The sequence below is a fragment of the Lepidochelys olivacea genome (assembly GCF_965140295.1).
Source record: "Lepidochelys olivacea isolate rLepOli2 genome assembly, chromosome: 2".
Taxonomy (NCBI): domain Eukaryota; kingdom Metazoa; phylum Chordata; order Testudines; family Cheloniidae; genus Lepidochelys; species Lepidochelys olivacea.
The window spans coordinates 118,284,960-118,307,247 of NC_140412.1; the positions used below are offsets into that span (position 1 = coordinate 118,284,960).

The window sequence follows — 22,288 nt, forward strand, 5'->3', positions numbered from 1 at the left end:
GGGAAAACTTTAAAATAAATCAGATACATTTTTAAAAGATATAGGACAGGACTCTTTAATACTTCGATTAGCTTTATAAAAATAACAAGATATCGGATCACTATATTATTTGACCCAAGACCACCTTAGGTTTGCAGAAGACAATTCTGCTGTTTTCTCCCTTCAACTTTCCCATTCTCCTGTCTGGAGTGAGAAGAGCAATATATATTGATTAAGTTCTACATTCAGCAGAAATGATCTGTGGATTACCATACCACAACATCTCTCTTTCTGTGGAGCAATGATTCTGCCTTCTATATACATTCCTACATTCAGTAGATTCTTGTTCTGCCCACTGTTAATATTCCTGATTTGTGTGAATGATTTCTTCACCTCATCGGTAGAATAATATTCATTCATCAGGATGCTTCATTAACAATCCAAGATCTGGATTCTTTATAACATAAAAACTGGAACAAATCTACTGTCCTGAGGACAAAAAGACTGAGCCTATTATAATTGCAGCCCTGATGTCATCTCCATGAGTTCCATTGTCAGGGGGGAAGGATCCAGGTTTTGGAATCTATGTAAGAATTACATGTCAATTTCCAAGGAAAAATTCTCTTTCATGATAGCATAAGTCAGTGCATCTCACAGAACCACCCATATGCCATCCTATATAAATTGCACAGAAAACAAATAGCTCTGTGTCTAGAGAGACAAGGTGGGTGAGATAATATCCTGGGACCGGCACAGCTACAACAACATTACGTAGTTCTGTGTCTGTAATATATCTATTTTGAAGCCTATACTTTGTGATCCCAGGGTTCCAAAATTCAAATTTAGCATTTACTCTAATGACCAGAAGACAATATAACATTTCTGTAGGTATGATTCTCCTGCAACTTACACTGGTATAAATTGAGAGTAACTCTACTGAAGATACAGTGGTGTATAACTGATGTGAGAGAAGAATCAGGCCCTTTGTATATAGTCAAGTATGTTAGTCTCTAAGGTGCCACAAGTACTCCTTTTTCTTTTTGCGAATACAGACTAGCACGGCTGCTCCTCTGAAACCTGCAGTATGTTAGACACTCTACTAACAGCTTCACCAAGCTCTTTTTCCCCATGTACTCAAAGTCATATTTGTCTTAACCACTTGTGACTTTTTCCTTTTCATTTCCCTACCATTTTTCAATATTTTTCACTTCATTCAATAATTGTTCAGGTTTTCCTCTGAAGCTGGGGACAGATTCTGAGCGGGTGTAAATAGACGAAGCTCCATTGAAGTCCAGGGAACTGTGCCAATTCACTTGAGCTGAGGAACTGGCCCGCAATGTTTTACACCCCACATTTTATATACCTCTTTCTTTGTCTTGATTACTTTGGGCTTCCTTGTTCATCTCTTTCTCCTCATAATGTATTTATTGCTACATGGTGCACATAACCCCTTAGGCGTACATTAATTTATCTTACAGCACTTCCCATTTCTCCTTTGTGTCCTTTCTCTTCATTACCTTGTACCACTCTGTGGTAGCTCTAACTCAGACTTTAAATGGTTTGTGTCTTATCCTTGATGTTATTTCAGTGTAGCTTTTTATTTTTTTTAAGATGACATGTTCAAGGTATTTATAACAATTTTTGAAAAAAATGTCTTGACTTTTCTTTTTTAATTTATTTATAATCCCTAGGCAACTGGAAGTTAGGATCTCTTTCCTTTATGAACGTCTACAGCAGTTGACTATTTTATTCCCTGGAGCTGCAAAAGATGGATCTGTGTTCCTATTTCTAGCACTGCCAGAATTCAGGGATGTTTGGATCCAGGATTTTTGTTCAGACCCATCTCTAGGCATGGGGCTGCACCCAAGTGCTTGGTATCTGATATGCATTTACTTATTTTTAGAAAAAAGCATTTTTTCCCAGGATGAAAACATATATAAAGAATTACACAGACTTTTCCAGAAGTTATTTTTAAGAACTTGGTCAGATTACTGTCATTATTGACTGCTTCTCCTTACTTTAGTTTTTTTTAATTATGTACAGACACGTAAGGAATATACCTTGAAGGGATCTTACTATTGTGCCTTGATCCTAGTATTGATCTCCAATCAGGCAGAGCCCTGTTAAAATCAATGAGGCTCCATGTGGGTGCAGGAGCTTCTTCCATGCCAAGCTCACTGTAAGATGGAGGCCTGAGTAGCGATCCCTTCTGAGGTGTTGAACTCCAATCTTCCAGGCTCCACCCTCTCTCTAACTCCAAAACCAAATTTCTTGTGGTGTGGAAGACATTCTTCAGTGCTATACTCAATCCTAATGTCCTTTCTCATCCAATATGTCCCTAACCATATGAGCCCTGTAAAGTACTCTTCTTAAATTGTCTGCCAGGCATAAAAGTCTGCCACCTGGTCATTTTTTATTAGTTTTTCTATCATTTTGTTTAGTCTCTGGCTGGTTTAGATATAAGAGCTACAACTTCAGTTTAAATAATTGTCTATATATAGGGCCAGACCCTCAGCTGCTAGTACGCGGCGTAGCTCTATTGAAGTCAATAGAACAGTGCTCACTTGCACCAGTCAAGCATGTGGCCCAGTATGTTTTGGAGCTGGAAGGAACTTTAGATTATGTTTTAGGGATGGAAGAATCCCCCCAAATCTGGGGAAGCACAAGTGAATATGTATTTATCCATCCTCACCCAATGTCATCATACTTATTTATCATTTGTATTGCAGTAGCATATATAAATCTCAATCCCATTGTGCCAGGCATTATACAAACAAAAAAACAGTCCCCGCCACAGAGCTTACAGTCAAGTTATTACATTGCAGTGTCTACTCACCAAATAAGATTAGTTTCATTCATGGCCTCCTCCCCTCTGTTTTTTACCTTCTGTCCTTTGGTCACACTCAAAACCAAGAACATCTGAGTTTGATTCAAAGTTGGATTTTAAGTGCTTCGGGGCAGAGATTGTCTCTTCTCACATGGCATCGTCATAACTTTCAAAAACCCACCTACCAGACAGTGGTTCACCAAAGGCTCTATGAGAATGACTCACTACGCCGCATTCAGCAGTATCAAAAATTCTAGTTGTGTGCGTCACTTTTCTTGAATAATTCTTTTTCTGTAGTCCTGCTTCATTAACTCTCCTAACTGACAAGTTTTTCCCTGATCCAAGCATTTATTTCTGCTTTGAAATGTCTTGTTAGACAAGCCTCAGAGCCCACTGACTCCTCTACATTTCTGTTTTTTTCACCTATTACTAATGAAATGGTCGGAGTTTAACAATCCATTCTGGCTGCAATTTTATTGCTAATATTGCATGGATTAGGGAAGTATCAGTGGCTACACAGATGTAATTTCATTCATATCTGCTGGCAGGATACACATAATTTGCAAAGAAAATTGCTACTTTCTCCTCCCCCATTTTTGTTAATAACAAAATTCAAACACTTGGTTGACTCTTGAAGCTGTTGCAAGAAACTCGTGTTGGGTTTTTTTCCTCCTTGTTTGTGCTCTCCCTTGAGCTCTAATAAAATTTCAGAAAGAAAGTTACAAGAGCCATCTTTCTCGTTAGGGTGGTTCATCTTTGAAACATTCTCGACAGATTGTAAATAAGATGACCTGGTGGTGTTTTTCAAGCACCCAGCCAAGTGAGGGCATTTCAAGTCTGTGCTTAAACTAACCACTTAAATGCCTTTGAACATAACGCATGTGGCTCATGGAACAGCACTTGGCAAGGGTGCTGGAACAATTGGTATAGTGGGGGTGCTGAGAGCCATTGAACCAAACTGCAAACCCTGGATATAATAGAAACCACTTCAAGCCAGGGGGTGCAGCAGAACCCCCAGCACCCCTAGTTCCCAGATCCATGGAACTTGGTCCTGTGGAGATATGACCTCTAACATGGGCAACCATAGCACGTGAGTCTGTGAACTAATTAGAAACTAAGAGAGCTGGGCCTATTTTTTGCTTACATGGAAAACCTCCAAGGAAAACTTAGCACCATGGCACTGATGATTCAGTTGGGGTCTCTCTACCTTCTGCAGTATTACCAAGGGAGAGTTGGAAAATTCTAACAAAGTAAATTGCTTTTTGCATATTTTTTTAAAGTTAGACCTAATCATTGAAAGGGACCTCTACAGATCATCTAGTCCATGACTCATGGCAGGACTAAGTTTATCTAGACCATCCCTGACAGGTGTTTGTCTAACCTGCTCTTAAAAAACTCCAGTGATTTAGATTCTACAACCTCCCTATGCAATTTATTCCAGTGCTTAACCTTCCTGACAGTTAGTAAGTTTTTCCTAATGTCCAACTTAAATCACCGTTGCTGCAATTTAAGCTCATTGCTTCTTGTCTTATCCTCAGAGGTCAACGACAACAATTTTTCTCCCATCTCCTTGTAACAACCTTTTAATTACTTGAAAATTGTTAGTATGTCCCCTCTCAGTCTTCTCTTCTCCAGACTGAACTAACCCCATTTTTTCAATCTTCCCTCATAGGCTAAGTTCCCTGTAAGCTGCTCAGCTGCACAGCATCCTTCTTAGCACTGCACAGGCGCTCAGGAAACCCACCTGGGGGGAGGGGCATCTCCCCAGGCCCAGACATAGCCTGGCCCCCAACTCTGCTGCACCTGGAGCACCCGGACCGGCCAGAGTGCCCCTACCCTGGTCTGAACCCAGCCACAGCTGGGGTGGGGCGGCCCAGCCAGGCCCGAACCCATCCCTGGCCCAAACCTGCTGAGGGAGGGGTGCCTATCCTGTGGCCCCAGCCCCAGAGCTGCTGCGGCATGGAGAAGTGCCCCCCTCCCCAGGTGCTGCTGTGGTGGGAGAGACAGCTGGGGAGAGTCCTCTCGTGAGGATGTAGCCCCAGAGCACCCTCCTGCACCCCAAACCCCTCATCCCTGGCTCCCAACGTAGAGCCTGTACCCCCCGCTGGAGCCCTTACCCCCTGCACCCAACCCTCTGCCCCAGCCCTGAGCCCCTTCCCACACTCCGAACCCCTCGGCCCCACCTCCACCACATAAATTTTATTATGTGCACCAATATGCAGGTGATGAGTTTATGTTGCACATAACAAAATTCATTCCGCACGTGAGGTGGAAAAATTAGAGGGACTGCTGCTCATACATTATGTTTTCTAGACTTGTAATCGTTTTTGGTGCTATTCTCTGGACTTTCTCCAATTTGTCCACATCCTTCTTGAAATGTGGCACTCAGAACGGGACACAATACTCCTAATTAGCATGGAGTAGAGTGGAAGAATTATTTCTCGTGTCTTGCTTCCAACACTCCTGCTAATACATCCCAGAATGATGTTCACTTTTTTGCAACGGTATTGCACTGTTGACTCATATGTAGCTTGTGATCTACTATGACCCCCAGATCCCTTTCTGCAGTACTCCTTCCTAGGCAGTCATTTCCTATTTTGTATATGTGCAATTGATTGTTCCTTCCTAAGTGGCCTTTGTCCTTATTGAATTTCATCCTATTTACTTCAGACCATTTCTGCAGTTTGTCCAGATCATTTTGAATTTTAATCCTGTCCTCCAAAGCACTTGCAACCGCTCCCAGCTTAATATCGTCCGCAAACTAACGCAACTATTCCTCTTTAAAAAGCTTAGTCTTTGGTTTGTGGCATTCAAAAATGACCTACAAGGAGTTAGGGAACTATTTGTTTATATATCCAGTGCAGGGTCAGTTAATAAACCTGCACCTGCAACTTTACACAGAAACCAGACAAGCTCGTTTGTTTGTTTTAACTATCAGAATGAACATAGTTGTGCATATTACCAGTTGTATAGTTGGTACTGAAACCTCTGTTTAAGATTACCTAGTCATCAGCCTGGCTAGGTCTGCTTTATACCGTTCAGGAATCACAAAGCAGTGTTAACACCAGCATACATGGGCAGTTAGGGATTTCTCTTGCATAGAGGTATTCTCTGAGATAGAATTGACTGGCACCCTTCTCACAGCCCCCATTCTTGGGGACGTGGCTGACAAAAAAAGGATTCGCAAAAAGAAAAGGAGGACTTGTGGCACCTTAGAGACTAACACATTTAAAAAATTTCCATACGGCTAAATTCAGTGCCTTGCATAATGACAGGTTTCAGAGTAGCAGCCGTGTTAGTCTGTAGTCTCTAAGGTGCCACAAGTCCTCCTTTTCTTTTTGCGAATACAGACTAACACGGCTGCTACTCTGAAAAAAAGGATTGTGGCAGGAGCACCATTGTGCACCAACAATTCCTAGCTGCCTGAATCTCTTTTTAGGGGGGCTATGCATTAAGTGCCATTTAGAGCATCTTTCAGGCTCCTCTAATTGGCTTCTTGGCACTGGACTGGGCTTGAGGATCAGGGGATTGCAAAGAAGGCTTATACCTACCTTTCTGATACTCCCCATCAAGCTTCAGCAGGCACCAAATTATTGGGCCTGGGGATCTGGCTTGATCTGTCCTCTGCAACATATAAACTGTTGGACCCAGAAAATTCTTATGAGATTTTCATTGCAACAGTGAGACATTAAGACACAGGCTTGTTCTGATATTTATTTTTATGCTTTAGTATTGAATATTCTTGTCTGTTTTCCTGTGTAAGGAACTATCACTGCTGGAACGAGGCATGGATGGCAAGACCTGATCTTCCCGTTGGTTTTGGAGGATGGCAAGTCGTAGATAGTACTCCTCAAGAAAACAGTGATGGTAATCCTGCATGCAGTCTTTGTATTTTAGTCCTTAGACTGAAGTCAGTAGCTGTGGAGAAGATTTGGAGATGGATTTCTCATTCTCCCCCAATAGATATAAAAGCACCAATTATCTCAGTGGGCATAGAATTTGGCCAGAGGAAAACAAGACACTCTGTGCCATAATTCAGCCACTTTTGTTGGGTTAGGTGGTATGTACTTTATATAGTATTATGTATTAAAGACCAGCATTCCATATTCTGCAATACCAAAAGGTTTTGATGCAACCCATGTATAACCTTGACTTCTTTTAAGGCGGGAGGGGGGGCTGCATATTGTTTCCCATTGAAAGCATGTTCAAAGCAGAATTTCTGTGCATACTGATAGGAAGGATAGGAATTTTATAGTGGACATTACTTTGAAAAAATCACAGGTGAAACATAGAACATTTTGATGAAACCAAGGGCAGGTCTTCACTACCCACTGGATCGGCAGGTAGTGATTGATCTATCGGGGATCGATTTATCGCGTCTCGTCTAGACGTGATAAATCGATCCCTGAACGCGCTCCCCGTCGACTCCGGAACTCCAGCTTGTAAGAGGTGGAAGCGGAGTCGACAGGGGAGCAACAGCAGTTGACTCGCCGCCATCCTCATGGCCAGATAAGTCAACCTTAGATACGCCGACTTCAGCTATGCTATTTGCGTAGCTGAAGTTGCGTATCTTAGGTCGACACCCCTCCACCAGTGTAGACCAGGGCAAACTTTATTTAATCAGATTTCTAAAGTGCCCTCACCATAGTATTTAGGTGTTGGTCCTACATTTTGATACTGATTGTTACAGGTTGAGACTTATTTACATCCCCCTTCAGTAAAGGAGTAGCCCTCTCCCTTCAGTCTCAGCAAGTGGCATACGCTGAGCCCAGGGATGACTTCAAGGGTGGGGAGAGACTGTGGTATTTTCCACAGCATGGCCACCCAAAAGTCAAAGGGCTCAAGGAGAAAAATGGAGAAGTCATGGGATTCCGGATTCCATGAGCCCTGTGACCAGCCTGCAAGCCAACTCATAGCACAGTGGAGTGAGGAAAGGACATGTGGAAGGGAAAGGTGCCTGATCCAAAGAACGTTGAAGCTAATGAAAGGACTCCAATTGCCTTCGCTGGAGTTTGGACCCAGCCCCAGGAACGTTAAATGTATTTGTGATAACAGAGCTGCCCTGTAGAAGAGTGAGAGGGGATGTAACGGTTTTAAACCAAGTATTTTGGGAGTATATAACATATGCCATAATGCTAATTTCTCTCCGTAAATTCCTGTGGCTGCATTCTCTAGATGGTAGAGAAAAATGAAAATCCACTATTGCTGTTACATTTCTTAATTTCCTGCTCACTCAATTCAAAGATATATTCTTAAGACAGCGGCAGTCAGATGTTTCCTAGGTTCACACTCTGACAGACTGAGCTCCTCCAAGCTTGTCAGCTTTAACTCAAATCAGCTCATACTGAATGACATTTCCAGCACTTGAGGCTTATGCTAAACAGTGAAGCAAAAAGTGTGTCATTAAGGTGCCAACTGTTAGATAGCTTCAGATTTGGGACTGGATGGTTCACTGAGTTGGTAATAGAACATGGAGCCTTTCCTGTCTGGGTCAATTGTGGCTATAAGTTATTACAACATAAGTTGTTCTGTGGCCTTGAGCATGTGAAATGAGTTGATGCTATCAGTCCAGTTCCTAGCAAACAGGTCTCCATGTGGTAAAACTGGCATTAATTTGGCAGTTGCTGGCAATTCCAGCAGAGAAGAAACAACTGAATGACCTCGGAAGTAGTACCTATGGCTGAGGACTGAGGCATGCTGGTGGGGCAATATGGAAAACGTGGAGCAACGTGTCGGTGCTTTATCAGGGGCTAAACAGCGGACAAAGGGCCTGATTCAGCACTTAGTTACTCCAGTTTTGCACCGGTGTAACTCCACTGAAATCATGGTGAATAGGGACCGAGTTCTGTCAGTTCATCACCTTTCAGAAACTCCCAAATCACTTAAAAAAGGTAGATGAAAACATCACTGTTTTCAAGTAAAAATCAGCGCCATGATCTTACCTTGGTTGAATGTAGCATTTGTGGGTACATGCATGTGCACCTGTGGCAAGCTGAGGTTAGAACATCAAAAAACTAGAGTGGGGAAATATTGCGGGGCCTGGGAGAAGTGTGGCTTAAGTTCCATCAATAGCACTTGTAAAAGCTTTTTTCCCCCTCTCTTTAAATAACCTCAGACACTGAAGGCCTGATTCTGATACTCTTATCACACTGAGTAGTACTTCACTCTGCAAGTAGTCTCACTGCAATCAGAGTTTGTCAGGGTAGCAGAATGAGGCCCTGAAAGTGGAAGGGAAGCAAAGTCTCCATTTTCATTAATGAACAGTTTTGTTGCTGCATCTCACACCTAGCACATGAGTCCAAAGACACCTGCAGTGCTGTACATGTACCAGGTATAATATGCTATCTTTGCAGTACAGATACCAGTGGAATATTATGCCCTCAGCAAAGGAGATAGTCGGGCTTATGACACTAGGTAAAACCTATCTTTTTATTTCATGTACATTGGAATTGGAAAAGGTTCAGAAAACAGCAAAAAAAAAAATGATTAGGGGTATGGAACGGCTGCTGTATGAGGAGAGATTAATAAGACTGGGACTTTTCAGCTTGGAAAAGAGATAACTAAAGGGGGAAATGATAGAGGTCTATAAAATCATGACTGTGGAGGAAGTAAATAAGGAAGTGTTATTTACTCCTTCTCATAACACAAGAACTAGGGGTCACCAAATGAAATTAATAGGCAGCAGGTTTAAAACAAACAAAAGGAAGTATTTCTTCACACAACGCACAGTCAACCTGTGGAACTTCTTGCCAGAGGATGTTGTGAAGGCCAAGACTATAACAGGATTCAAAAAAGAACTAGATAAGTTCATGGAGGGTAGATCCATCAATGTCTATTAGTCATGTTGGACAGGAATGGTGTCCTTAACCTCTGTTTGTCAGAAGCTGGGAATGGGCGACAAAGGATGGATCACTGAACCTGTTCTGTTCATTCCCTCTGGGGCACCTGGCATTGGCCACTATCGGAAGACAGGATACTGGGCTAGATGGACCTTCGATCTGACCTAGTATGGCTGTTCTTAGGTTCTTATTTTAAGCGAATGGTTTTGGCTAGTTGTTTTTTCCCAATCTAGCACATTCTAGATATTTACTTTAACTAAAGATAAAGAGAACAAATTCAACCTTTTATTTCTCTTCCCCCTCTAATCTCAATTCAGGTATGTATAGATGTGGCCCTGCTTCTGTTCAAGCTATTAAACATGGTCATGTCTGCTTCCAGTTCGATGCACCTTTTGTTTTTGCAGAGGTATGTACCTTAAAAAATAGTGTTTTGCGTGATTTAAATGCGACAGTAAGTCAGTCTCTAGGTATAATACATGGACTGCAATGTTATTTCCCATTACAACTCATGTAAAATAGAAATCCTGTCATTATATTTAGATCAGTAGGTTTGATATGACACTTGTGAATGATAAAATTGATGAAGCACTGCTTGCCAAAGTAGTAATCAGAAGAAGTTGCTCCAGTTGAAATGAAACCCCAGTTACCAGAGCAGCAGAGAAAGTTACTCGCTGCTTTCCATAACACAATCTGCATTGGCCCCTGCCTCTCATTAATGACTGTAACAGCAGGCAGGCTCCCCGGCAGGCTCTGAAGCTCTGGGTGGTGGTGTAAGCTCTTTGGGCCAGGGCATGTATCTTCCTGTATGTGTTGACAGCCCCTAGCACATTGTGAGGCTCTATTAGAATGCAAAGTAATTGTGCTCCTGCTGAGATGGTGGGGCTCCTCAACTCAGGACAGTACCTTTACAAGCATCATGGAGACCAGACTTGCTGCCAGGATTTCTCAATCTTCACAAATGTGTTATTAAATAGCTATTGATTGTTCAAAAGGACACAGTGGGCCAGATCCTCAGCAGGTGAAAATTGGCTCCAATGACTATACATGGAGCTACGTTGATTTACACTAGCTGAAGTTCTGGCCCTGCAACTGTACTAGGAAATCCATATGACAAGTGTATCTGACAGCTAGTTTAAAGTATTACCAAATTATCATTAACATTAAACCCTTTTTGGAAGTGTTTTGGGCCCCAGTCCAGGAAGGGGGCTTAATGTGCTTAATTTTAAACATGCATCTAGTCCCGTTTAAATCAGTAGGACTTGGTGATTGTGTCATTGAGTCAAGGGGAAGATATATTGGCTTTAAACACAACAGAAGACGTAATGCTTTGTTATTTAATTTTATAGGTAAACAGTGATATTGTTTACTCAAAAGCAATGAAAGATGGGACCAGAGTGATTGAACACATTGATAAGACCCACATTGGGAAATTCATCTTGACCAAGGAAATTGGTAGTGATGGAACCAAGGACATTACTGAGCAGTACAAGTTCCAGGAAGGTAACTGACTGCACATGGCAAAATGAAGTGTTGTATATACGGATGTAGATTTTTCTTAAATAGGTCTCCTGTCATTTATATATAAACCTCTAGCAAGGTGGGTTCTCACACAGCTTTCTCCAAGTGGCGTATCTTAATTCCACCTCAAACTTATTACACATCCTTCTGTAAGAACATCTCCTTAGGCTGTCGCTCAAAAACACCTTGGACAGGAGTTGCTATATCTGAAAACAGAGGATAACCATGGATGAATTTATTTAATTCAAAATAGGAGATTTTAAAAGTTGTTTTTCATCATCCACTTCAGAAGTGTGACAGTAGTGTGACCCTTAAAAGTAGTGGTGACTAAGGGTCAGCCCATCCTAGGTCACATGGCATGGCCCTTTAAAATTCTGGGAGGTTTTGAAGTATGCAAAGCCCTAGGAAATAAAACGTATTGGTGGAAAGAAAGTGACCCTAGAAATAAGTAGCATGTGGGAGAAAATCAGTTACTGTTTCTTTAAGGGCCTGCAAACAGGAATTTTGCAGAGTGGGTGAGGCAAGGCTCTTCTCTTACCCAACCAACTGGGGTGAGCTGAGAAAAGGGGACTAGCTCATTTTTCATCATCCACTACAGAAGGTCTGACACATCTTGGGTGACAGTAATTCCTTATGAGCTTCCTCCATGTCAAATACAGTATCTTGGTAAGTGCTTATTTTTTAACAAAAAAGGGATGAGTGTCACACAGCCCTACCACCCTGAGACTGTTTCCAGTGCTAAAAATTAAGTCCACTCGGCTGTGCCACATGTCTAGAATCAGATATACTCAAAAGTAGGTAGTGTTCTTCCATCTTCTCTACTAATTTACTTTAGCAACACTCCCCCATTCATTTGTGATATTGGGGAAGCAGAGAAGGATCAAAATAACATTTTAATCCCAAATAAGCTGCTTTACCCAGGACTGCATGGTTGGAGTACAGAGTTTTTGCTTTCTAAGTCCCACTGGTCAATTGAGTTTAGATTGATAATGAACCACAGTAATTATTATCTGACTATTGCTTCAAGTATTCACTTCTTATATTTCGCTATTCACACAGTGTGATAGATCACCTACGTCATATGGTAGCATTTCTGCTCCATGACTGGATGATTCCCAAATCCACAAGCTATCAGGATGGCTCAATGAACACTTCAGCACAAATATTCAAGCAACTGCGTATGTGCATGAGTATTTGGAACATCTTGTTTTTCTGTGAACAAAAAATTCACAGAAAACAAATAAGGCAAATATCATTGAGTTGAATTTGCTATTTTTATTTTTAAAATTTGCAAGTGATTTTTTGTTTTTATTTGCAGTATTTGCCAATCTCTGACTGGTACCGTAGTTGGAAGTCCCAGCAAAGAGGCCAAGAACTGAATGGACATGAAGACTGAACTACCCTCTTACTCATAGATGTGGTCTCTTTAGTACAGATTTGAGGCACATTAGCTAGCCAGTTTGGTTGGGAAGCATGCATTACCCCTACCACTGCTCAAATTGTCCTCTACTTAGCTCCAGGTCTCCAGAAACCTAAGGGCCAGATCCTGAGATCATTAAGGTTAAGGGGAGTCTTTTCATTGACTAATGAGTTTAGATCTGGCCCATGATCTGGTAGTTTTTATAAGCGCTGAAGTAATTTAAGAAGAGAAATAATTTCAAAATATTTGTAAAAGATTTTTTTAGGTGTTTGTTACTGCCATATACAAAACACCAATCTGGACCCTGGGAAAGTGGCATCATTATGAACCTGGTAATTAGGTTCTGTTGTTTCAGTTTTTTTAACATAATTTTCATCTTGTCCTAGGCACAGAAGAAGAGAGACTGGCCCTTGAGACAGCTCTGATGTATGGCATTAAAAAGGTTACCCAGGATACTATGGAGCAGGCAGGGACCGATGTTGACATGGACTTTCAAGTGGAAAATGCAATACTTGGCAGTGACTTCAAAGTCACTGTAACTTTCAGAAACAACAGCCACACCCGTTACACTGCAACAGCCTATCTGTCTGGCAATATTGTGTTTTATACGGGTGTCACGAAGAATGAATTCAAGAGTCATACTTTTGATGTGACACTGGAACCCTTGGCATGTAAGAGGGGGAAAACTTTAAGCCTCAGCCTTTTGTTTGCTTTCTTATCTGTGTGTGCTGACGCCAGTGAAACTCCCTCTAGTGATAGGCCCAAATTACATAGCTGTGGATAGGGCCCTGGAATGGGAGTCAGGAAACCTGGGTTCTGTTCCTGATTCTGCTGTGTATTTGCCCGTGACCTTACCCTCTGACCATCCACAATATGTGAAATGGGGATGATCATGCTTATCCACAGTCAAAAAGTATTTTGAGTTCTACAGATTGAAAGTGCTGAATTATTAAATAAGTGATGAGGATTGTTATTATTTAATGAGAGAGAGAGAATGGGTCCAGGTGTTAAGCTGTAAGATGTCATTTTCACATCTTTGACCATCTTGTAAGTTCTCAAAAAGGAAAGGGAAAACTCTGGTTCTTCAGGTGGAGGTTACAATGACAAAATAAAAGCAAAATCTTTCTCTTATTTGAGAGAGCCCTACAAGAGAAGGGAAAAGAGTGGCACTGGGTGCACATCTGGCACAAGAGCCATCCTGCAGTTAGAGCGTAGGAGGGTTCAGGACAGGCTATGGGAATACAGTGTTAGGTGCATATTTATGGCAATCTAAAAGGGAACAGCATACATCCCCGGCTAGTGTGTGCTGCTGACCACAGCATATGTGCAAGCCAGTTGAGGGAACATTCCCTACCTGAGATACCATGCACTCTGCGGGGGTGTGCTGTGCTGCTGGTACCCTCTTTCTAGCCCTCTCTGAACTGTTAGGGAGAGATCCTGCCCTGTTGTTTGCCGGGGATAAAGGGTTCCCTATTATCCATTCTGCACGTCTTAGGGCAGGATTTTTCCCCACAACTGTAAATTTCCATTTGGAGCTTGTAAATCTCCATAAAATAATATGAATATATAATAATAATGAAAAATTAGAGATGGACCCTAATCAAAACTTTAGCTCCAATCTCATATGATGAGTCAATAGCTATTTGTTGGTTGTTTCTAACTCATCCGATTCATTTGTGAGTATTCAGTAACTGTTCATGTACTTTCTCTCTGCCGCATTGAGTTGTTCCAACCAATTTTATTATAACAAGCACTTTTTAAAGTGCTTTGAATCAATTATTAAATGTCGGCTGTAAAGTTGTCAAACTTTATAAAAAATACCTGGCTAGCCATAAAAATAAATCAATTTCAACTCTGGGCTAAACTCTCATTGGCAATCCAATTGCACCCCTATAACTGAGAGAAGAATTTAGCCATAATTTAGATGTTCAGTATAGATGTGCAAATATCTCAGCATTCCCTCTGTTTTCCAAGCTAAATTCCACAGGTCAGATTCAGCCCTGTGGTGAGGTCCCATGGAAGGCACTGTGACTCTACTTAACAAAGAGATTAAATAATGCAGTGGTGCTTGTTTGAATCCTCTGCACGAAGGTGAATTTACTAGGATACGTTTACAGCCACAGTGCTCATTTTTGCTAAGCTGTGGCTATGGTACATAAAACTGCTATGGAATGTTTTCATAAATTCCAAATTCTAGTGACTGATGATGATGAGTGAATTTAGACTGGGCCTCCATCTAGAATAAGCAGCATACCAGGGAGAAATCACTAGGGTTGCCAACAGTCCATTATTATAAGGGACATACCGTATTTTTTCATCTCTGTACAACAAGATTGGGAGTTGCTGATTGTTGCACAAAGCAGCAAGAAATAGCCCTGGTGAATGTAGGTGAGTACTGCTGCTTATTAATTATTATTATTATTAATAATAATAATAATAATAATGTCAGGAGGATGGGTGGGGTGAGGGTGCTAAGAAAACAGTCCTTTATTTTTTAAATAGAATGTTAGCAACTCTCAGAATCATCTTAACGTATTTTGAGAAATGGGAGCAGAATTTGTAGGTTTAGTGAAATAGCAAGAAGTGTGTGTGTATGTATTTTGAAGGTAATAGAATATCACTATATGATCAAAATGCGTCAAGGCATTCTTTCTAGACTACACTGCTGAAAGGAGCAAAATAAGTTTTCAAACAGAAACTGGATGTGTGATTTTTCAGAATAATGATTAAAGGAACTGTATGGGTTGAAAACATCTTTGAGGATTTGAATAGCTTAAACCTGCCAGTGCCTTCAAAGGTGCTATTGCTTCCACTCAGTTATATTTAGCTTTCCCTGTCTTTTTGAAAGGCTGCTAGGCAGCTCAGTTTTGTGTCTCCCTGGGCTTTCCCGGGCACAGTAAGTTGTATTGGCATCTTACCAGCATACCCGCTGCAGAAATGAGATTCCATTATTCTTTTTTCTCAGTGATTAAATTTAATCTGAAATGTTTCTCTTTTTTCCATTGTAAAATAAATTCCATTTCTAGTACAACAAATATTTTTTACACAGATAAAAAACACCTAGTCTTGATTATAATTAAAGATTTGAGATATGATGAGAAATTCATTTACAGGAGATGGGACCACATCAAAAAAATTCCAGGCTGGCCTGGTGAATCTAGTTCAGGTGGTCATCATAGGAATGGCTTTGAAACCCACTCTAGGAACCCATTTTGATGTAGGTGGCTCAAGAGTGGAAAGAGGTATATGTGATTTACCCAGTTTGAATTCAATTTCATGGGTGTTTGTACAGTGCCAAGCATACTGGGGGTCTAGTCCAGCATGACTCTGAGGCTCCTAGGTGCTCCGATAAAACAAATGAATAATAAGTGGGTGGGAAATCTTGATATTTTTTACTAATGTTGGAAAAACTAGACTGGAGTTTGCTCAGGCAAGGAATCAAAATACATATTGTGACTGATCGCCTCCTAGATGATCTATGTGAGCTTCTGCACGTTGAATTCTAACACCGTTGCTGGACTGAGAGTTGCAGAGAATCATTGATTTTAACTGTATTGAACGGCATCTCAACATTCCAGCCCAGGGAGCTATTCTTTTCAATAATGATCATCTAGGACCAGAGTGACAGCTCTCAAGGGAGCGGGGTAGTGCTTGTCCCTTTGCCGTGTGGTGCATGTAGTGTTGAGGTAGGCCAACAGCGGGCATCAGCAATGAGCCCTGCACTGAGGAACAGGAAACCTTGCCAGTAGCACTGTGTGCATTCACACCTCCAATTGGCTGCTGTTACCGCCTGCATGGGTACCCCTCAAAAATAAGTGGAAGGGGTATGGAAATGAAGTAGAGAAGTAAACATTTAGAGGGAGATTCTCCAAGGGCATTTCAGCACCTCACTGTCCCATTAAAAGCCCATGGGAGTCATTTAGTACATCTTGTTTATATTACGGTAGTGCCTCTGAGCCCCAGTCAAGGATCAGGGCTTCATTATGCTGGGCCCTGTCCAGACATGTAACAAAGAAGATAGTCCCTGTCCCAGACAGCTCAATCTTAAATGACAGGTGGTGCACAAGAGGAGGACAAAGGTAACATACGAAGAAAGTTGTAGCAGAAAAGGAGGCATTGCAGCTTTTGTCTGACTACCTAACTCCCATTTGTGCCTTTGACAGTCTCTTCAGTGGAGGCAAATCTGTACCGTATCTGCAGGGCATCAGCAGGACTGAAAGTAATAACCGGTAACTATACTGCTTTCAAGCTTCAGTTTTATTGTGTGCGTTTGTTTTTTCTCCCATCAGCTAAAATTTCTGAGGTCTTAATCAAATCAAGTGAGTACATGAGTCAGCTGCTGGAACAGGCCTCTTTGCACTTCTTCGTCACAGCACGTCTCAATGAAACGAAAAAGATTCTGGCCAAGCAGAAGACCTCTGTACTGCAAATCCCCAAGCTGCACATCAAGGTCAGTTTCAGGAATGCAACAAAGGAACCTAGCAACTATCCTGAGTTCAGGATACATTCTGCATCACCATCACACAGACCTCTACTCCGTATATCTACAGGTTGGGCCAGCACTTAGGTGGCTAACCTGGGGGTCTTTTTTCAAACAAATTTAAAAGCTAATGTTATAAACAACTTAAAACAGAGTCATATATAAAAATAAGTAGAGTTGATTGTATCACCTCTAGTTCAGTTGCCTCATGCTTCCCACTCGGACCCTGTTTTCAGTTGCTTATAACTTTGCCAGATTTTAACGTTTTGGCTGAAGTTTTCCATGTTGGTGTGTGCTTGAGGCTGAATTTATTTGTTGTTTTTTGAAAGGCTCAGCAAAAATGAAGAAAATATGTTTTGCGCATGTTAAACATATTCTTACAACTGTTTTGTTAAGGTCTAGCACTTCCATGCTTTGGAGAAGGGACTTGAAATTTGGTAGGGACATCACCTTGATGTCAGGGATGGGCCTTTTGCTATCCCCAGGAAAATTCACCCAAGCAGGCAAAAGTTACAAGCCTCTGAAAATTCTCATGAAATACGAAAGTGTCACTATGGTCTAATTAGAGAATGTAAATGATTATCAGTATGGTCTTCAGAGAGGATTCTGTTTTACAGAGCATCTCCTAGAGAAAACCAACAAGTCAAATTAACTTCACTTATCTTCAGTAGCCAAATTTAAAAAATGTATAATCCTGTATCTTCAGTATTCAGACAGAACCTCTGACACAAAATCCCCAAGTTAAGCTCCAAAATAGCTTATTCACCCTCCTTTGTTGTGATGAAAGAATAATTAATGAAAGCGATAGGTTTTAGCCCAGTAACCATCTATTCTATAAACAATAAAAGCTTACGGTGACCTGCAAAGGGTAAAAAAAAAATTAAATTCGTTTTGTGCCCTATTTGCTGCTTTGTCATGTACAAAGGTGTCCTGCTTTTTGTTTTGTTTTTCTTCTTTTAAGTGCATGTAAGATAGAGGTGATAGGGACTTCTGCTCAATTTTAATTTTAGAAATGTGAGCAATGCAAATCTCGTCTTCCCGAACTTTCTTGGTAGACTTTGATATGTGAATTGGGTGACTACTTAATCCTTAAGTAAGGGGAAAGGGTGAAAAATACTATTCCCCATATGTCTTCATATATACATCTTGATCTTTCTATGTCCGACTAAAAGATCATTGGAATTAACCAATTAATGGGGAAAATATACCTCTTTCAAATTTAGCTTGAAGCCAGGTCTCAATAAGAAGTGTGCTAAGGTGAAATTCTGCTCAGTTACATCTGTGTAAACCCAGAATAACTCAATTCTTATGGAGTTAAGTGCTTTTGATCACAGGAGTTAAGTAAATTAGGTGCCCAACTTCCATTGATTTCAAATCAATTTTGAAAATCTTACTAGGGGCCTGCCTGCAACTTTAGGCACTTTTGACATTTTGATCCTAAACGCCTTATCCTGTACCACTGAAGTCAGTGGGAGTCTTACCTTTTACTATTTCAGGGTGGGGGTGATCAATCCCTAAGTGAGGATATCAGGATTTGGCCCATAGCAATCTCTTAAACTATTAAAAGTAATGTTAAAAACAAAGTACTACTGACTAGAATTGGTCAGTGAAGTGGTTTTTATCCCCAGTGGAAAACTTCTGAGTTTTTGTCAACTCCTCCCGCCCGCACCAAGTGTTGATGGAGCAGGGGGTAGCTAGAGTTTTTACTTAAAGGGCTTTTGTTTTTTCATTGAAAAAACAATTTTGGATGGGAGGAGTGGGGTGTGATGGGTTGGATCACAGAAACCCCCTTGGGGCTCCAACTGATGTGCCAAAACTGCTTCTGCTCCTGCTTTCCTGCCCTGGCAGCTTGGGACTTCAGAGCCTGGCCTGGTTTGAGCCAGACCCGCTAGCCTGCTGCAAACCCAGACCCAAGTGTGAACCACATCCCCTAACAGCTGTAGGCTTAATTGAAAGCAGCTTAAGAAGTGTTCCTGTCCTCCCAGTGGGGTCCAAACCCCAAATAAATTAGTTTTACCCTGTATAAAGCTTATACAGGATAAATTCAAATTGTTCGCCCTCTATAACGCTGATAGAGAGAGATGCACAGCTGTTTCCCGCATCTCCCCCTCCCTACCCCCCCCCAGGTATTAATACATACTCTGGGTTAATTAATAAGTAAAAAGTAATTTGATTAAATACAGAAAGTAGGATTTAAGTGGTTCCAAGCAGTAACAGACAGAACAAAGTGAATTACCAAGCAAAATAAAACAGAACGTGCAAGTCTGTCTAATACAGTAAGAAAATTGAATACCGATAAAACCTCACCTGCAGAGGAATTCCAGTAAGCTAGCTTTCACAGACTAGTCTCCTTCTAGTCTGGGTCCAGCAATCACTCACACCCCCTGTAGTTACTGTCCTTTGTTCCAGTTTCTTTCAGGTATCCTGGGGGGTGGAGAGTCTATTTCTTGTGCCAGCTGAAGACCAAATGGAGGGGTCTCCCAGGGGTTTAAATAGACTCTCTCTTGTGGGTAGATACCCCTCCTTCCCGCTGTGTAGAATTCCAGCTATAAGATGGAGTTTTGGAGTCACATAGGCAAGTCACACGTTCATGCATGACTCAGAACTTACAGGTAGCAGCCATGGTTCACATGCTACCTTGAACGTCCTCATGTAGACTTCTTATGTGGATTGGAGCCTTCCAAGATCCCTTTGCTTCTTGATTGGGCACTTAACTTGTAAATTCCTTTCTAAAGAAGCTGACCAAATGCTTTACTAAGGCTACTTAAAAATCAAGCAAGTATACAGCCAATATTCATTACTTCAAATACAAAAATGATACATGCACACAAATAGAATTAATAGATTCAGTAGATCATAACCTTTACAGAGATATGTTACATGGCATATGTAGCATAAAACATATTCCAGTTATGTCATATATACATCCATAAGCAGATTTCCATAAAGCCTTAAGGGGTGCACTGTCACAGGGGGGACTCGATGAAAATTTGTCTGTACCACTAACATCAATTTGAAGATGTAAGAGGGTCTTTTTGACTGGACTGTCACAAATGTGGCTATTAGTGCTATCATTGCACATCAGCCATGTGGTGTTATACACGCAGTGTTTTACCTCATCTGTGCTTCATCCATTTCCTATTCTTATATACAGGGGGTTTTGAGAACAACCAAATAGAAAGGTTATATACAGAGAACAGGCTGAGCTGGAGTTCCCTCCAGAGCATTAAAGAGGAGTGCAAAAGAATGGAAAGCTGTGCACAAGACCTTAGAGGATCCTGAGTGACACAAACCAGCGCTCCTAATTTTATACTATAGAATAGGGGAAAATATTTCAGTAGTCCATTCTGGAGTGTCTAATCACCAGAGTGAGAAAAGGGACTAGATAAACAGCACCAGGAGCATTTTCTTCCCAGGGGCACCTGCTTTCTCCTGGGAACACTTCCTACACCGGGAGCTGAGACAGAAAGAGGAAGTGGGCTTGGAGTAGGATCAACTACCCCAACTCTTAATTTATGATGGATTTCTCAGGAAGCTGCTTAAGCCAGCTTTGTGCTGCTCAGACCCAAGAATTGGACCTGAAGGAAGTGAAACCCCTTTTCTAATTCCAAGTTCCACCCCACTCTGCTGGCTGGTCTTACAGCCACAAGTTTGCATATTCCTACAGAGCCTAGTACTTTTTTTTAAGTCAAATTAAAAAATGGAAGACCCCGCACACACACACACAAATCAGGATAGTGCTGTTATAGACAAGGGGCTGTGCACAATTTCATGCATTGCCTGAAGAAAGCAGAGTTGTTAAAACAAACAAGATCCCACTCTTCATCCTCTATCATTCACAAACCCTATGATTTGGGGTGCTGAACATCCACCCCATGAAGTGCATGGAAGGTGGGGACGCACTTTGTCTCCCAACTGTGATGTAATCAGAGGTCCCCCTACCAGTCCAGAATTAAGGAGATCCTCAGAAGTGACAAGGAAGAAAAGGCTGTTTCAGTCTGGAAGCCAGTATGCCAGGGACAGTGGGAGTGAGCATAGTGTAAGAACAGCAATAGAATAGAATGAGATCTACAGGGTTTCTTTCTGTCCAGTACCTCAATACAAAATCCTCTTCGTAATACTCAAGGCTCCTAACTTAGCCATCATACATAAAAAAAAAGTCTGTCTCTTATCGTGCTTTAATAGACCTGTATGCATTACTCCATTTTAATTGTATAGCAGGTCCTTCTGTGGTTCTCTTATCCTCATTAGCAGACATGTTATGAAATCTTCCTGGACAGATTGTGTGCAGAAGTGAGGTGAAGCTTGGCACTTCTCTCGCGCTTTTTCCGCCTCAGCATACTTCTGTCTCAGAATACAGCAACGTTCACTGTGGGGAAACCCACATTTAAACCAGTGAAACATTTGCCTGGTCATTGTATCCACTGCAATAAAGAATGCAGTGAATGGCCAGTCACCCCAGCGGCATCTAGGTATTTTAACTAGTTTTGATTTGTAAAGAGGTGAGCACCAAGAAAAGAAACACGGTTCCAAATGTTGGGGGGCATGGGGAGGGGGGAGGGTTGTAGTCTTCTCTGTGCATGACCAAGCCCAAGAAACTAATAGCTCACTTTACATTGTTTCGGTCTCAAAAAGCCATCCGTACAAACACACATTTTGTTAAATGTGCATTTAACAACTGAGACTTTGCATGCCAAGATTTTATAATTTTCTGCTTATTATCTACATCCTTCCCTTGTTTTGTAGGTTCCTGGAGAGAAGGTAGTTGGTAAGGAAATGTCTGTGATAGTAGAATTCACCAACCCACTGAACCAAAAGCTTGTGAATGTCTTGGTACGTCTCGATGGACCTGGCTTACTGAGGACAACCACAAAAATGTTCAGGTAGGGAAGAGCGTGGAAATAATGGGCTGTTCATTCCCTTCTCCCATATGGGATTTAGCACAAAATAACTATCCTTGTGGATCTATGTACTGTAATTCAAGCATATGCTTCTTATTCTAAGGATCTGTAATGGATGGAGGGGGAGTAACAGATGGAAGAGGTCAGTCTGTCACTGTGAAGGTTACTAGAGGGTTTTGGTAGTTGGGAAGTGGCTTTGGAGAAGTTGGTGGTGTGGGTAACTGCCAACTCTATTATTCTTTTATTTGTCATCTTTGTGTCATATCTAATCTCTGCCTCAACTACTCAACCACATATTGCCCACTACAAGGTGTGTGGTAAAAC

At 41.4% G+C, this 22,288-nt stretch overlaps 1 protein-coding gene across 2 annotated transcripts in view; it reads left to right on the top strand.

Annotated features, from left to right (window-relative positions):
• The window catches only part of F13A1 (coagulation factor XIII A chain), an 88,780-nt gene that overhangs the window by 59,205 nt on the left and 7,287 nt on the right, over positions 1-22,288 (top strand). For both annotated transcript variants that reach the window (XM_084620958.1, XM_084620959.1), the window contains exons 9-14: positions 6,570-6,673; positions 9,963-10,051; positions 10,992-11,145; positions 12,970-13,254; positions 16,873-17,033; positions 21,810-21,946. In XM_084620958.1, coding sequence (XP_084477084.1) covers positions 6,570-6,673; positions 9,963-10,051; positions 10,992-11,145; positions 12,970-13,254; positions 16,873-17,033; positions 21,810-21,946 — 930 coding nt within the window. The remainder of the gene's footprint in view (positions 1-6,569; positions 6,674-9,962; positions 10,052-10,991; positions 11,146-12,969; positions 13,255-16,872; positions 17,034-21,809; positions 21,947-22,288) is intronic.